Below are 17851 nucleotides of genomic sequence, written 5' to 3' on the forward strand. Positions count from 1 at the left end.
TGTAAAGCAGTCCTGGGGAGAGATTTAGATGAACTTAAGTTTGGCTGTTAAATTTATCCTTCAAGCTTTATATGGGTTGGATGAGAGTTTTAAGTAAGACACCTGGAAACTGAGACTTTCAGATAACTTTACAAATGAGCAAATGCCTTTAAAGTAGATGGGTATAAATTCCACTCACTGTATGTGGGCCTTAGTTCCTTGTATGGCACTGTGTAAATTGCTTAAGTGTGGAGTGGGATTCTTAACAGGGGTTAAAATTCACCTGTCTGAGTAGTTGAAAAACCACAGAAGCAGCACTTACCAAGAAAACTTAAAGTCCTAATGATGGTTCTGCCTTTGCAAAGGCAAGGAATGTAGCATGAGAGACAGCCTGGAAGGAAAGGTGCAGTATTAACAGTCATGACCTATGCTGTAGCTTGCTTGCCTTCAGTGCTTTTTAAACCCTTCAGTAGTAATAAAACTTACTCCACCCTCCACATGAGGAATCACAATACCCTTAAGCATACGTGCCACTGAGTGAATATTTAGATTTATTTGACCTTTTTTTTCTTCAAAAGAAGAGAGTATTTGGAATCAGAACTGTTCTTGTTTTCTGTGGAATCATGGGCTATAATTGCTGTCCCTGCTAAAGGAAATCTTGCTAGTGAAAATGAAGTTCCTCCCTCTTTTATTTTGTCTAGGGCATATTTATTAGTAGATATAATGTCATAATTTGCTTGTTTGGTGTATACAAATTCCTGAGTGTGGAGTCTTTAGAAACTGCAAGGTTAATAAAGACAGTTTGGAATTGAGAAATTTAAGCTCTTAGCTTTACTGGAAAAAGGGGCTGCAACCACTAACTGATTCAGATCAGAAACAGAGACCTGTCTGATGATATCTCCTGCATCAGAACTCTAGTGCAGTTGATTCCCACAGTAAACACCTACTTCCCACAGATTACTGTCATTCTCTGTGAGAGGAGGGCCACTGTCTAGTGAGTACACTCACTCATCCATCTTGTGTGTGGGGAGCTTGCATTCATGCCATGTTTTCTTCTAAACCTACTACAGAAAGTAGTGAGTTTGAATAAAGATAAACTTGATTTAAAAAAAAAACCAACCATTTGAGGTCAGCGTTTATTAACACCTTGGCAGAACAGTGCAAGATAGGATCTTATACCACGGAAGTGGATACAGAGGTGAAATAACTCAACTGCATTTGTATGTTACTAACTCCTTAAAAAGTTTCTCTTGTGAGTTTCATAAAATTTGTTTTCATAAATACCTGAAAAAGGAAACACTAGAAAAATACTATAAAACAGCTTGAATGGCAATACTTGTTATATTACATTTATGCTTCTGTAAATTGTGTTAAAATATTCTGATTTCAGCTATCCCAGACAACTTTAGAAATCAGTGAATGCAGTAAAAGTCCTACTTTCCACTGATTCAGACAATTTTATTATGTTTATCAGTGTACATCCATACCATGAGTCTGGTTTTCCTCTTTGTTTTGATTACCAAAGACCAAAGCAAGAGGGAGAAACATGGATGCAGTTATCTGTTTCCATCCCTTTTCTTGGCACTAAACTCTTGTTTGATATACAGTGAAAGGACACTCTGGAGGAGTAAAAGCAAATTATTTATGCAAATCAGCAGTATATCCTCCCTCTGTCTTGCTTAAGAACCAAGACTCAGCTCAACTCAGTAGGAGTCAGTTTACAGTTTTACTAAACATTCTGCAGCCTGCCAATTTATGGACTTTTGGAAAAATCTGCAGTTATGTCACTTCAGTGTGTCTATAGATAAATTAGTGTTTTGACTTTTTTCCTTTTTTTCTTGCCCATTTTTTTTTAATCTTTTGCATTTAAGGTACTTATGATGTTAGTACAGTATTTTGAGCTACAGGTTCTGACCACCTGAACTATAAAAAGCAATTTTAAAAATTTGTATGCTACAATTTCATTGTACTTCAAATAATACTAGGAGATCCCAAGGCTTTTAATGGTTGTAACTACAACAGTACTTTATTGCAGTGTGATTTCACAAGTATTTTTGTCGACCAAGCTATTACAAGTAAAAGAGAGATCAGAATTTCATGTGTCTAGACAAGCTGTATCTTGTCCTCACAATCACAGAGCAGGGATTACCAAGGTGGTGTAGTCTTATACTTGTACAGAGAACCATAAGAGCCTTATGATCTGCTTTTTTCTTATGTGACTTCATTCTCCTTTTAACAATTAGCTTCAAGCAAATACAGTTTTTGGATTTGTTTTGGTCTTAAACTTGGGGCAAAAGTCAGTGCAAGAAGCCTGCAGTTGTTTTTCTAATTATTGTCAAATTTGGAATTACTGCAGTATTTTACCACTTTCTTTTTAAATATTAGCAATGGCTTTAAGTGCTCAGGGAATTTAAGTTATTTTGACTGTCATTAGCATTGTCTTGTAGAGATTTTCTATCCTTATGTTCAATCAAACTGAAAGGTGAAGGGAGTTCAGTTACTATATCAAGAATGTTATGCTTAAGTCGATTTTGTCATTTCACCTCTGACAGATTATTAAAATGTTGTTATTTTTTCTTTCTCTTTTAACAGGGGCAAATTTGGATCAATGGCTTTAATCTTGGTCGCTACTGGCCAGCCCGTGGTCCTCAGCTGACCCTTTATGTTCCAAGGAATGTACTTGTTGCCTCGGTGCCGAACAACATAACGGTGTTGGAGCTGGAGCGCTCTCCTTGCAGCGCCCAGGCGTGCGAAATAGAATTTGTAGATGAACCTAATATCAATGCAACCCTGCAGCATGAAACTGAAAAACCCCCACTCTTTGTTAGAGAACTATGGATGAAGCATCCATAATAATTTGAGTATTTCTTTATCTTCCATCCTCAGGCCTTTGCTTCTCTTTCCCTAAAACCATACCGTGTAACACAGGGTCTTCGAAAAAGGGAAGTTGTTTGGGTGAGGCAACTTCTTAAATTCTTCAAAGACATATTTTTTTAAATCTCTCAGTTAAATATTGAATTTCTTTTTAAAAATAAAAGCTGGAGCTTTGAAATTTGCCTTGGACTGTGAAATTGAACTCAACTGGAAGGTAATGTTTCCATCAGCCTAGTAAAAATGTAGTCCTTGTACTCCGCTTATACTGCAGTAACCTTTCTATGCTTTTATTTTTTACTGTGTTTTGCAACTGGAGAGAGGAGCCTACAAAAGGTGTGCAGCCCCCTCTACCTTGCTGGTTTAATTTAAGTGGACTTAAGTCAGAGCTGCCAATAAACAAGACACTTTCAGATTCCTTAATCACCTTATGGGAGTATCAACATCATTTTAGTTTCATTGGGCTTACTGCCAGCATTAAGCGGGCCTCATTTTTTAATGCAAGTGACTTTCAGAAAATTTCAGTTGACTTCTTACAGGACTTTTCCACAGAAAAACTGTGGAAGTGAGCATTAAATCCCAGCTGGTCCAAACAGCAGTAACATGGAGTCTGCATCTGTCCCCTCTCAGAAAGCCAGTTTACTGCTTCCCAATTGCTATCTCTGAAGACTTAAAGTAAATTAAGAAGTACAAGGACATGAAATTTAGGCTGCTTTGGTGGAACCACAACCTCTGACTAACCTGCCTGCGAAATGTGGTTTTAAAATGATGAATTTTTTCTTTAATTTTTTTTGTTTGAGTTGGGGTTTTTTTTGTTTGTTTGTTTTATTTCTTTTTTTTCCCTATTGGTCATGGTGTACCTGCTTTTCATAGGCCATCACCTTGGAAGTGGAATGCTTTAAGTTAAAGAATTTTAATTCTCTTTTAGTCATTAATTCACATCAATTGTTTTGTTTCAGTAAACTGATGCTCGTTGTAAGTGCCTGATATTTGCAAAGATGCACAAACTCCATCAGTACATTTGACTTCCTGTAGACAGAATCTTCTTTTTGATTCTTGTGATTTTGGTGTCAGTCATGCAAATTCCATGGTGGTATTTAAAAAAATAGAAGATGATCAAATCAAGTATTTTCGTAATCTGTGATTTCTTCCTTTGATTTTTGTCTGACATTATTAAAGTGATTCTTTAAAGATTAAATTCTTCCTCTGTGTGTTTGAGAAGGAAAAAAAAGATACGAGAATTTTGAGCAGTATTAAGGGAGAAATGAGATTGTAAAGTCTCAGTGGGTGAGGAGTTATTCTTGTTAATGTCTTGTTTATTTTCTCTGTTACAAAGATCTGTACAAAATAAAAATTGAAGCAGCTATAATGGGCTGAACATACACTGGAGGTGCCACCCTTTTCTGAGATGGCCAGTGCAAGATCCTGGCTATTTCTTCTGATGAGGACCAATACTCTCGCTGGAGAAGAGGGTGTAAAAGAGCACCACCCACTTCATGTCTGCCACATGTTTGGTGTGTTTGATGGGCTTTCAAAGGAGACAAATGTGGCCCATCCAGGAAAGAGCGGTTCTGCTCTTAAATTCTGACCTCAAATGTCAGGGTCTGACATTTCCATTCCTGTCAGTTCCGGGGTCTGAGGGCTGTGTGTTCCATACCCAGACATGCTTGATTCTTGGAATGGTCTGCTCTGACTCCAGATTTTTTTCTTTCTTGGCACCATCCCTATGGAGAACCTGGAGTGTGCTCTGCATGCAGTTAATTATCAGTTATTCATTACCTCAGAGCTAGGCCTTGAAAGTAAAGGATGAAACAGAATTCATTTTTAACTAATGGGTTTTGTGGCTTGGAGTGTGCAGAATGACAGTACTATTCATGTATTATTTAAGTTCAGTTCTGTTACAGCTGGCAGTATTTTTATTTGTATGGCAGTTAGTGCTGTAAGGGCAGTGGAACTCCTGGTTCTCACTCTAACTTCTTTACATTGTACTTGTGAAAACATAGTGTGATCTGTGAGACTTCACTTTTCACCACAACTGTGTAATATTACCAGCAGAAAGGCTTTGCATCAAGAATTATAAACATGCATGTAGTTAGTTCTAAGAATAACAATAACAATGTGTAAAGAATGTGTTTCAGGTGTTTCAAGTAGGGCTCTACATAGCTTCTTTAGCATACATGCCTATTTACTGCTTTCAGTGAAGTGGTCTCCTGTCCATGGGAAAGAGCTGAAAGTTGTGGCCCGAATTCCTAATCCTCTTCTACCTACATGGAAACGCTGCTGGAGATATTATTTGAGTATGCAGAAGGGAGGTCCCTGTGACTAAAGGACCTTCAGAGTACAACTCTAGCAGGAGGAATCTCTTGCCAGTTGCTGCTGCTTTACCAAGGATGTGTCTGCAGGTGCTGCAGCTGAGTGTTCTGCCCTGCCTGTGCCCACACTGGGGCACTGTGCCCACACCACATGCCTGGGACTTACCTTAGGTTTCCTGGCCTTGGCATGGAGTCCTGCTGGGACTGAGTGTGATGCAGAACAGGACAGCGTGGCATTTCCTCCTTTGCAGCCTCGGGCAGGTCAGTGATTTTAACTTATCCTCAAATGCAGTTCAGCCATGTCCAAGGTGGAAATGTAATCAGAATGAAACCATCTGACTGAGGGAAAATGAGTAAGAGAAGAGGGGCCATAGGAAGTTGCCTGGCTCACTTTGACCCAGTGGGCAAGGCACTGGTGGGCCTAGTTTCAATTTGGTTTTGAAAGGCAAGGTGTGAAAGCATTGTCAGACTCCTGGCTGGTATCTGGTGCGGTTGTATGAACTATTCCAAGTGCTAGAGTTCAGCAGGATGGTCCCTCTGGCGGAGCCAGCTGCCTCCTGAAGGCCTGGCAAGAAGGGATATTCCTAATGCTAAAACTGTGGGTGCTCAAATCTTTCCTGGTGCATCTTCTTGGGAATTTGTAAGTGCTTTTCTTGCACAGGAGCTGGGTAATGAGCACAGTGTTTTCTGATTTTGGCAGACAGTACAAGTATGGTATTTGGTCAGAATTAGTTAATAAAAACCAGAAGTTTTACACTGATCCCCTCTGGAAGGTAGGCAAATGCTTATAATTCTGTAGGGGGATGCCCTTTGAAATCTACCTGTAGAGTAGCTATAGTGTCTCAGCTTAGCACAGATTTATTTTTTTTCCAGCTCTGGAGTGGGGTTTGTAGACTTAGTCTATAATCCTGTTTATGCATGAATGAAAGTATTTAAATGTGATTATTTGGGATGAATGAGCAAATAGAAGAACAAAAACTGGCAGTGTGCTATATAGTTGAATTATATTTCTTAACTTATATATGAGACTCTTTCATAATGTCACTATCTTACTAAGTTTAGTCAACATTTTCTAGTCCCTGAATGACAGGATTGAGACTTGACCATGTCCTCCTTCAGACTCTGTGTGCCTTTTGTAATTCTGTGGTGCAGACAGCTCTCCAATCTCCTGCTATCCAATCTCTTAGGGAGCTTCACAGTGCCTGTTGTTTTCTTTTGCAGTTTTTTTGGATGAAGTACTAATTTTTTGTTTGCACAGTTTGAATACTTGCAGGAGTGACTAGAAGTAATCCTTCTGCCTGGACAGCAAGCACTATTTACCTGACAGATATGTGTCAGGTGTTCAGAAATTACATTTACAGAAGAAGGATAATCCTGTGGTTTGCAGTGTGCTCTGAAGGAGGTAATGCTGTTACTGTACTGTCTGAGAAGGTGACAACATTTTAACAGATAATACATGATGAAAGGTTTGATCTAGCCCTATGTCTCTCTACCCTAAGGCAACATCATTTCTATAAATGAATATTCTTAAATATTCTCAGTGTGTTTCTTTAACCTAGCCTTCAAGATTTCTTGTAATGAAGACTCCAGTCTTTCCTGGGCAAGTTATTCCAGTGTTTACTATTGGGAAACTTGTTAGCAGTAACCAAAGCCATCATTGCTGTGTGTAAGCCAGTTACCACTTTCACTGCCCACAGCCAACACAAAGTGTGTTTGTGCTCTGAGGCTGTTTTGTGACCTCTCTCTTACTTTCTTATCTCTCTTTTAACTGTATTTAGAGAAATTTTAAGAGGTGCAGGGTAACACAGAGAAGATTTAGTAAAGATGTGAAAGGGCAACCAGCTCCTGAATGACTTGGTTCAGGTGCTACAGCATCTCTTTTTGATAGAAATTACTGAATTGAAAGAAAGTTGTCTTGCAGGCTGTGACCTAAAGGCGTAGCAGTTAACCTCAAAATCCTGGCTGGGAGATTGTGTGACAAAAGAAACTGGAAACTGCAGAAGAATGGGGTCTGCTTTGGTGGTTCTCCTTCAATGATAAGGCAAAACTATGAAGAAATAGATTATCCTAGAACTTGGTGCCATGGGCTGAATGGAAAAATGTTGGAAAAGTACATCACAAGGATCTTTCTTATGCTTTTGCTGAATAAAGTGTGTATGTTTTAAAATCCCTTTTCAGAAGATGTTTCCTGTTGCTTGTTACATTATCAAATATGGGAGTAGTGACCTTCCCCTGCTTTGGGGGAAATGTTGAAGGTCTGTGTTAGGTCAAGACATTTCACAAAACCAGAGCTTATTTCAAGTAATGCAATCCCCTTTGACTAGGATATATGGTGTGGCCAAGGAATTTGGGATATATTTAAGAACTCCTGTTTTGGGCTTTAGCACATACACCTGTCCCTCAGGAGGAAAGTATATACAGAGCTCCAAAGCCAGGGTCTTAGGAAGGTCCCACATTTAACTCCATAGAGTTGGATTGGGAAGCACAGACCTGTTCCTGAGGCTCCCCAGCACACTTTGATAGCAGACCCTGTGGCAGCATCATGGTAAGATCACTATCTTGCACTTTGGTGTTGTGCTTACAGCTACATGATCATAATTTAGCCTTTTAAGATCTTTTGGTAGACAAGAGAGGGAAAAAAAACTTATGAGGCACCCTTATGAAATTAAGAATTGAGTTTGAAATTCCAACTGGAGGTACCTTTGTTAAGTAGAGTGGATTTGTTGAGTATCAGTGCAAATTCAGTAGGAAATTGCAGCCAGTATCTATGTTCTGAAAGGTTTTTCCTGTTTTCTTTTTCACTGTAAGTATATGCACTATTTTTGTGAAATTGGTGTTTCTGCAGGGCTCATGCTTCTATACTAATATTAACTGAGCATTTTCAGTGTTTGTAAACGTGGGCCAGAGCACAGACCTGGGCCAGAGTGGGCAGATGCCTAACAACTCATCCCTCTGATGCTGTAGCTAAGAAATTCTTGCCTATTTCCTGTTTCATTCTTCCTGAACACTTGCTGGTTCTTCCTCTCACAGTAGGGAAGACTTACGAGCCGCCTGGAGTCCCGCATCTCTCATTCAGGCTCTTACACTTACATGTAGAGAAACTGAAAAATTTTCCTTCAATATGTCTTTATTTGTCTAAAATGGAGTTGATCTCCAGTCCTTCCACCCACCCATTGGCAGTTTGCAAGGTGGATGAAGATGCCTGTGCATCCAGCTTGCTTATGCCTGTCTCCTTTCTTTCAAATTTCTTTCAGAGGTTCCTTTTCTCAAACTCCTCTTGGTCAGGTGTACTGAGTGAATGCTCTTTATGGATCTCTAGTCTAAATTTAGCCAGAAGTCTGCCCTGGCTGTGGACTTCTCCAATAGTGCTGTCCAAAGCACTTGCTCTGGGAGAGGGTGAACTGCTGTTGTGTCTTGTGGCTGTGGGATCTGGTTTTGTTCCTGTGCTATGGGAGAAGGGGTTGTCCAAAGCACAGGATGAACTGCTGAGGAGAAGGAAAAAAAATAAACTGATACCTTGCTCGTAACCTTTCTCATGCCTTGCCTGCTGCTGAGCTTTGGATCTTCTGTGTGCTGAAAGTGTTGGTTGCTCTTTTCACAGCAAACAGAAATGGAATAACATAGAAACTGCGCAGAAGAAAAATTTGCACTCCTTTCTTGTGTCTTCCATGTTAAATTCTATTTCTGGATGTTGGAACACTCTGCTGTACCATCAAGGCTTCCTGGAAGACTTTAAGAGATGGGTCTGGATCCTGCATACACTTTACATATTTTCTTTTAAGCTGTTTTGCTTTTTTCCCCTCAATTTTAGGAAGTGGTCTGTACTCATAATAAATAGGTAGATTCAGTGTGCTGAAGAACCCAAGAACCTTATACTGAACTCACAAAGTGTTAGCATGATTTCCTGCAAAATAATGTCTTTTGTCTTCTGCTACCCTGCATCCCCATATGTGTTGCTTTGCTGATCCTTTGATCCAGAGCAGTATCTACTTCAAAAGCTGAAGTCAAGACAATGTGAATCTTTTGACTGTGGCCAGAGACACTTTTAGATGTGACTTTGTTTAAAGCATTGAGTCCACGTAGCTTGTGTTGAAGTAGAGGAACGTTTAGCAGAAGCAGCTAGCAGCAAGCTGCCTATTTTTAACTTTTTCTAGTCTAACCCCTCAGGTCTATTTGCTTTGATTCAAAGGCTTCAGAGGTGCTGGAAAAAAATAAAAAGGTAGATCCTGTGTGGATTAGCCAAATTTTGTACTCTTCTTAATGTCTTTTATTGTGATAAGAGGGACCACATACCATTACCATCCCAAAACTAAGTTTTTTCACCCATCCTAGGAAATAAAGAGAACTTGGACAGATACCGGTAATTTAGATGCAAGAGCAGACACTACCTTTGCTGAAATGAGCCAGAAGGCTTTTTGTTGTGGTTTTGTTTTTTTTCTTTTAAATTCTGAAAAACTCAGTCCCTGCAAAGATACTGAAAAGAGATCACAGTAGTAGCTTACTTGACTTGCATGAAGGTTGTTTCCCCTGTTCCTGTAGGTACAGTAACAAGTGCTGTAACTGGGAATATTTAAGCACTATGGAGCTACAAGCAAAAAAGAATATTCAGTGTTACAAAGCATGATCTGGATGTGAAGCCTAGTGAGGACAGAGGAAGGCATAATAATATGTTGGGTAAAGAGTGGGTTCTTTTCTTTTTTGGTTTTGGTTTTGTGTTGGTTTTGCTGTCCTTGGGTATTTGTTTTATTTTTTTTTTTAACCTAAGCAGGTTGGCATTGGAGAGGGGAAGGAAAATAATTTCCCCTTCTGGTACCTCCAGCTGCAGGCTATGGCCTTGCATCTCACTAAACTGGCAAAGGTGAATGATGCTGAGCTACTTAGTAGTAGTAATTTTCAGATTTCTTAGCTGCAAGTGAAGAATTTTTACATGAAAGAAGTGAGGTGAGCTCTAGTAAAGGTTCATCTCCCCTGGCTGGATGTGGAAAGTGGGGAAAATTCATCCAAATCCTAATAAAATCTGCCTAACTGCAAGAATGGAGAATGTCCATCAGTACCAGCTCTGCTGGTACTTTCTCCCCACCTGCTCATCACCATCTTGTCTTTCATTTTATCCAAGCAAGGCAGAAACCATGCTGGTTCTGTCAGTCATTGACAGGCATCATCTATTATTCAGTTCACGAAACAATAGGTTGGATGATCTCTGGTTTGCTTTCACCGTGGTTGCTGGTGAGCAAGCACCTTCTCTGGACACCTAACCGTGCTGTTGTACTTCTGCAAGGTGAGTGAAGGAACCTTCAGAGATTCCCAAGGTTTATGCTCTCTCTGAGTTTGTTAAGGATTTGGCACAGCTCACAAGAACCCTTTTGTCTCAGAGGCTGAGGGCTTTAAAAATACACAAAGACCAGCTCATATTTTTTGTTGCATTTGATCTTATTTAACAAACTTTGTTTTTTTCATATAAGAATAATGGCACTGAGTTTGCCTAAGGTCCATCTAGCCCAGTATCTTCTCTTGAAGTAGAGCATATCAGATCATCTTCTTTTGAGTTTCAAGACTTGGAAATTTAAAGTGAAGTCTTTTTTTCATACAAAGTTGAGCTAGAATTTCAGTGCTTTCAAGCTCTTTCCAGTATAACAGACTCAGCTTTGACTGTTGATTCAGCTGCTCGCTTGCCATGACTCAATTTGCAAAAATAACATCCCAAAGCTCAGCAAGGCAAACGAGTACAGCAATTGAAATAATTTAAAAGTATAAGTTCTGCTCAAGAGTCTTGGTTGGTGCTTCATAGTGTATAGTGTATTTGGGAGGTTGCTCATTTGTTGTCAGGCTGTAGACCTTTTGATGCAAAATTGTGATGCTGGTTTGGGTTTGAAAGAATGTTCCTATCCTTTCTTGTGAAGTTCTGTTTTTTCCTGTTACCTGTTTTAGTGTGTTCATGCAAATTGGTGAAACCCCCTGCTGATTACAAATGTCAAAACCTCAGTTAAATTGGACAAGCAAGTTAAAAAGAGGTAGGGGTTTAGTCTTCAAACCTTCATGATTCAGGACAATCACCCATTGACTGAGAAATGTTTGGAAGAAATTGCCCAAAAACGAAGACTTGTGTTTAGAATAACGCATTATGAAGTTGTTTTCATCTTCTGTGGAAGGAGATTAAACTTTCTGGGCTGTGAGTAAATGAGAGTGCATGGTTCTTGATGTCTTGAGACAAGAAAAGCAAGGAATCTAGCAAGTAATACACAGATCTTTGTTTCTGTAATACTATCTAATTGTAGTACTTTTCATCTGCAAAATGCCTTGTTTTACAAAGGCAGAGTTTTGATTTCTATGTGGCAAATGCAAGACTCGGATTGACCAACATCCCTTGCAAAGCTAAAAGTTGAACCTCAATAGATTTGGTTCCTTTGTTTTCAGGAAGAAGTAATGGACTAGGGTACTACAGTCTGGTTTGGATATATTAACTCAGATTGAGAGGTACTGATATGGCTAGGTTACTTCTGCCTGGTTGAAGTCTGCACCAGCATGATAAGGAAGCCAGTGCAGACAGTTGAGGACATTTAGTAAGGTGGTGTTAATAAAACATGGAGTTTTTTTTTAAACATGACCATTATCTGCACAAGTACAGCTGCTGACAATTACATTCTGCCCCCGTCCACCACAGTCTGTCTGCGTGGGACTCTGCATTTGCAGTCACAGAGGAGAAACTGACTTTCATTCAAATGTCACGTCTGGCTGCTCAGCCTGAACGAGGTCTCGCCTGCCGGGTCCTCAGCCGCTGCTCTTGTTGGAGTACACTCATGCCCCGCGCCATTCCTTGACCAGGCTGCTGGGGCTTTTATTGTGAAGGATCCCACTGATTTTTTTTTTTAATTTCTTTTTTTTTTTTACTGTGTTTCATTTTGCTTTTGCAAAAGCAATAACTTTGTGGAATCTTGTGGCCTCAGGTCTAGAAAACATGGCAGACTTTTTTAGGTGTTCCTAAAATTAACATTGATACTAGCTGCCTCTTTGCTCCGTTGTTGGGCAGTGTCAGCTCTTCCACAGCTATCTATGTACAATTAGTTGACAGTTATAGAGGGTTTTTTCCACATTTCTCTAGGAACCTGGAAGCCTCTATATACCCACTGAATTATGCTGGTATGACAATTCAAGAATTTGGCATGTGCCCTCCTGAAAATTCAGGTCACATTCAGTTGTATTGTATTATGACTGAAGCCTTCATTGTGAATTACCTTAGAGAAAAGGTGGGCTTTTTTTCTTCCCCACTGTTTCTGACACTATTAATAGTTGCTCTGCCTCTGTGCATACCCGTTCCTGGAATTAGAAAAAAAAACAACATGCAAATTAAAATTCAGCAGAACCTTGTGTATCTAGTACTAACCTTGCTTTCTCAGTCTCTGACGCAAATTGTAAATAGTTATCACTTAAGAATTGACCTTTCATAAATGCTATTATGATGTTTGATTGTTTAAATTTTATTCAGTCTCATGTTGATGGAGTCTATAAAATACTGTAGTCTTTTACACTATAGGCAGTAGATTAAACAAAAAACACAGAAGAAAAATTCATACTTTTGTTCAGTAGTCTTCAGCACTCATCACTTCACTGAAATTTTGCTTCTAATGGTAGTTTTTCTCCTAAGTTCTGGTACATTCCTATGGATATGTGTAATAAGCTACTTATTGAGCAATGTGGTGGACTTATTCTATTTAAATAAGACAAATCCTTGAATTTTTTTCTACAATTTTTGGTTATGTGAGGACTTTTGAAATTATTTCCCCCATCAGAATGAAATTATAATAAGAATTCAGAGCAGAATTAATGAAATACTTTGTTGCAGTAATGTTGACAAATAGGCTTGGCTTACTCTAAAATCATTTTAATGTGAAGCTGAAATGAAGAGTAAATTTTAGGCTAAAAGATGTTTATCATTAGCCAGCACACTTGCCATCAAAAATTTGCCCTTTCCATATTTTCTTTGAATCATATAAGTCTTTGGGTTGGAAGGAACCTTTAAAGGTCATCCAGTCAAACTCCCCTGCAATGAGCAGGGACATCTTCGTGGAAGTGCCTTGTCAAAAGGAAAACACTCTGCAGTGTCACGACAAGACAGTCATCCCACTGCGTGACCTCTGTGTGCAGAGAACGTGATCTTAAGCCAGTGAGGAAGTGAATGGAGTGACTCCATGTGACTGTGGAGATGAGGTGGTGGCATGTGAGGTTCATGCAAAAAGCCAGAGCATCAGCAGACAGGCACTAACCTTCCCATGGGAGATTTTGGAGGTTCCCTAATATTTCTGAGGAAAGGAAGCGAGTAGTGACCTGCATTATGCAGGGCTGGTAAAACAGAACTGAGGAGAAAACAGCCAGAATCTTTCCCTTCATAAACCCTTCAGCCCCTTCTCGGTAGGACTGAGGAGTTTTGTGTGACACCTCGTACTATGTGTTTCACTGTTCTAGAAAGCATAAACAAGATTTTTGGTAGCAAAGGCAGAGCTGTCCTCTGCAGCTTCTCAGTGCTGTTTGTCTGCAGGGCCTGCAGAACATGTCATTGCCCCCTGCAATCATCCAGACATTTTCTTTCCATTCCCAGTGCTTGTGAATGAGCAAGAGGGCATAAGCAACCACAAAATCCATCCTTCTATTCCTTCTATGCACTTTTTGCAGCTTTCCCATGTATTTTGATAGCAGAAAAGGCAAGTCGCTCACTCAGCCTGCAGTCATGGTCTTTCTTGAGGTCAAATTTCAGTTTACCAGTTATAAGCAAGTACAGAGATGTGTTGTGGTCTTTCCTTACTTTGATTAAGATGCTTTTATGTTACTATGAGTCAGTACTGCTCTCTCTGTGAGTAATGGTGACAGGTTAAATGCCAGGGAGGGCCCCTCTCTTCCATTGTCCTGCCCAAACTACAATACTCCTATGGATGTTCTTTAAGGAGTGCAAAGTTCCTGTGCAAAAGAAACAAGTATGCTTTTCATGCAGGGATGTCCACCCATTGTTCCAATCACTGTCCCAGATACAAAAGTCTCTTCCTGAACTTGGCTGCTTGGACCTTCTTGGAAAATGCTGATTTTATGCTACTGGTCTCTCTTGAGGAGCAGAGTGCCTTTACTAATGTCAATCTTCATTCAGTCTCTGTTGTCTTACATGTTGCTATCATCACCAAGAATACTTTTTATGAGTATTTCATATCTATGGATAAAGATCTGGTTCTTGCAGATCAGATTCTTGATTACTTGCCATTGTTGTTTAATTCAAGCAAGCAAAAATCTTGGAATTTAAAAAAATTCTTAGTGCCTTAAAAACCAGCATCTTAGTAGTTTTATTTTGCAACACTTGGAATTCACAAAGAGCTTGCATTATGCAGTTACAGAGCTACTTATACTGGATGTGTTCTGTTACTTGTTTTGAAACAAGAAACTAAAACTCAGAGAAACTTCAACCCTTCAAACATTACTTGAGAAACAAACAAACAAAAAAAAAAGTAAAAAGTACAAAAACTAAAGGAGTGTGATCCATTCATCAATCATGTATTTGGGCTACATTAACGTGGAGGAGTTGATTTTGTTGGCCTGGAACAGACAAAGAGCTTCTTTGTTTTTGAGCTTCATTTCTGTGAGAAGTGTCTTTGACTCAATGACTGTCCCATAAGGTGGGATGTTGCTAGTTTTGTGATGGGGGTTGCTGCTGGATGACTGTGAGAAAGAAAATCATCCTGGGAGCTTCTAACTTGGTGTCTCCTCAGTGGTAGGGCTCACTGCTTTAAGACTGATTTCTCTGTGATTGCCATTGGCACTTGCTGTGTCACAGTAAGATGATTGCAGATACGACCACCACTCCTTCTCCTTTGAATGGTCTTACCAGTTATACAAATGCTACAAATCTCACCACTATTGTATCATTTCCAGTCTCCTCCTTTCATGACTGGAGTAGCAAAGTTAAACTTTCAGTAGGCATTGCCTTAAGTGCTATTTTAATGATTATTTTGATTGATATTATTAAATGGCCTTTGAATTCTAACTGTAAATCAAGGCAGATGGAGATGTTGGCATGAGGCAGGATGTGATGAAGCAGGTCTCTGGTGGTGTTAAGAGAGAGATGTTGGATAAAACTGCAAAGAATTAAGAGCTCTTGCAGGAAAATGTGTGATATAGGTCCCTGCTGGCAGTTTAGAAGCATCCTGGTTACAGAGGGGCATTATGGTGCCTGTGGAATTGTACTCCCCTTCAGAGCAGGTGTGCAGACTGGTGCTAGGACAGTGACAAGCAGCTGCAGGCTAGGAGGAGAATTGCAATTCCTCACTGGCTCTCAGACTGAGAGGAGCAGATTGTCTGGGAGCAGGCTGCTGACCATGATGCTGCTTCTGCACGATTAAAAGGGGTAAAGCTGTGCTCCAGAGCAAATGTGTAATTCAGCTTTTTGTTTAGGGAGTGACTGTGGTGGCCTAAGCACGCTATGAAAACCAATCAACTTGTTGTTATCTTTTCATCATTATTTGTATTCAATCTAATTAGCTGATTTCCCCCTTCTTCTACCTTTCTGTGGCTGCTTAGCATAAGTGAAGGGAGGATGCAGGGTGGCCTTCTGAGGAACCTTAATGTAAAAATGTGGCTTTAAGAATGAGTCAGCTTTGTTTCACTCAAATGTCTATCCATCGTCTTTCATGGTTCAGTGGGTTTGTACATATATTCTTCATTGCTGGAAACTCTTGTTCAGCTGAAATAACACCTTTGTCAAGTGACATTTTGAAAATCCCTACTTTATTTTTGTCTGTATTAATACTATTATCTTGTCCTTTCTCATCAGCAGATTTCAAAACCCTTTCTCAAAAGAGGAGTAGCATTGTCCACTGCAGCTTGGTGCATGTGGGAGGGGGGTTTGTTCAGGTGACAGAGGAGGAAGCCACCCGTGTTCAATGAGCTCCAGCCTCAGGACCTGATTTCCTGAACCCATTAATTTAACATGAGCTCTTCTTTGCACCCAACGCAGCAAAGCTGCTCAGAGCTCAACTTTCAGCTCAGCTCAGCTCAGTTGCTCTCCAGCACATGCATTGAGCAGCTGTGAATATTACTGGGAGAATTGTGAGAGGCTATTTGGCACAGAGGAGCAAGACAACGTTCTCCTGGGAGGAGTTCTGGCTGCACCAGGCACTCTCTGCACCAAGGGAAACGTGCACAGGCCATGGGGTACAAAGCTGAGCGGTGACATGAGGCACATTTGAGTTTTTTGTGGGAGAAGGGCTCTGCACTGCCTCTGTTTGTGGCATTGCTGCATGGCTGCTGGGTGCACCCCATTAATTCCACAGCATCCTTCCTCACCACAGAGTTTGCCCAGACCTGGATCAGCCTGCAATCCATTCCCTGTTAACACTCTTTGCCCTGGATGTCTCTTACATCACAGCTGTCAAGAGCCTTCAGCTTGCTTGTTCCTTGTTGATCCTCATTTTTGCCAGCCTAGAACAGGCAGCCTTTCCATTAGTCTGGAAAGCAAGGACCATTCTTGCTGACTAGAGAGATCACAGAGCAGGACAAAAAAAAAAAAAAAAGAAGCTGCAGTGGAAGCTGTCTGGCTTCCAGGGCAGTTCCCAGTGCCTCTGCTGTCAGCATCACCAGCTGTGAGGATGATGTGCCGTGCCACCTTGGGATGTTATGATGGCTTCAGTGTCATCTGGGAGAATTTGAAGCACCTCACACTTGAAATTTGTCTTCCTTTACAAAAAAGGTGATGGGTGGCATAACCCACTCTTTCTATCTGTTTTCCCCAAGGGATTTACGTAGTGGATTCTAAGGTTTTGAGTATTAAGAATTTATAGTATTTTTCTTGAAAATAAAGGTTCTATCTTACTTCAAGTCATGTCTTCCACAGCTATTATGATTATCTGCATTAATGCAGACCCTTGCTTGTCATCCTCAGCAAATGGTAGTGCATTCCCAAAATTATGATGGATACACATGTGTGTGAGAATTCAGAGTACTGCATTTTATCTTCAGTCTTATTTCATGAGAGAGGTCACATGGAGATGAGCTTCAACTTACATCTCTCATTGAGAGAGATGAGCACAATGGCACTACAATATTTTAATATTTCTTCTTCAGCCCTTTCCTGATGCATTTTAATGCCTTGTTTGCTCTTTGCAGCCTTGGCTGAATGCAGGCACTTTATTACTGACAGTGTAAGAAAAGAATGCATCTGGTTTATAGTAAGAAATCTGAATTGTTGTCCAGGAAAAAGACACACCAGAAGCATCTTCTAATACATATTTTTCAACTCTTAATTTGTTTGCCACCACATTACTGATTTTTTGCCTCTTTTAAAATAATTTTTGTGCCAAAATCTAAACACTGCTCTGTGAGTTTCCTTCCTGTCACAGATTTCTGATGAATTAATATCCTGTGAGCGGCTACTGGGGTATCTCATTGTTTGCATTTTGCTGTTATCAAATGCAAGGTCTCTGTGTGTGGTTTCTAAGTTATGACAGACCCTTTCTACACAATCTCTGTTTTTACTTTCTTTTGTTCTGCCAGATATATCTCCAGCGAATTAAAATCGAGTTTTGGGGTTAAGTATTTTTGGAAGAAAGGATATTCATTTTAAAATAAATGCTTTTAACCAAGATGCTTCAAATTTATTCATGCATGCTGGAAAATAAGTTTTTTTAAACACTTTTATTCAAAAATATTCAAAATAT

The 17851-nt window shown here is 39.9% G+C and overlaps 1 protein-coding gene across 1 annotated transcript in view; it reads left to right on the top strand.

Annotated features, from left to right (window-relative positions):
* The window catches only part of GLB1 (galactosidase beta 1), a 41188-nt gene extending 37061 nt beyond the window's left edge, over positions 1 to 4127 (top strand). Inside the window, exon 16 of the mRNA XM_041466480.1 lies at positions 2572 to 4127. Within this exon, the coding sequence (XP_041322414.1) occupies positions 2572 to 2832 (261 nt within the window). The 3' untranslated portion in view covers positions 2833 to 4127. The remainder of the gene's footprint in view (positions 1 to 2571) is intronic.
* The last annotated feature ends 13724 nt before the right edge of the window (positions 4128 to 17851 follow it).

Source organism: Pyrgilauda ruficollis, unplaced genomic scaffold, assembly GCF_017590135.1.
Source record: "Pyrgilauda ruficollis isolate IOZ18807 unplaced genomic scaffold, ASM1759013v1 scaffold2, whole genome shotgun sequence".
NCBI lineage: Eukaryota > Metazoa > Chordata > Aves > Passeriformes > Passeridae > Pyrgilauda > Pyrgilauda ruficollis.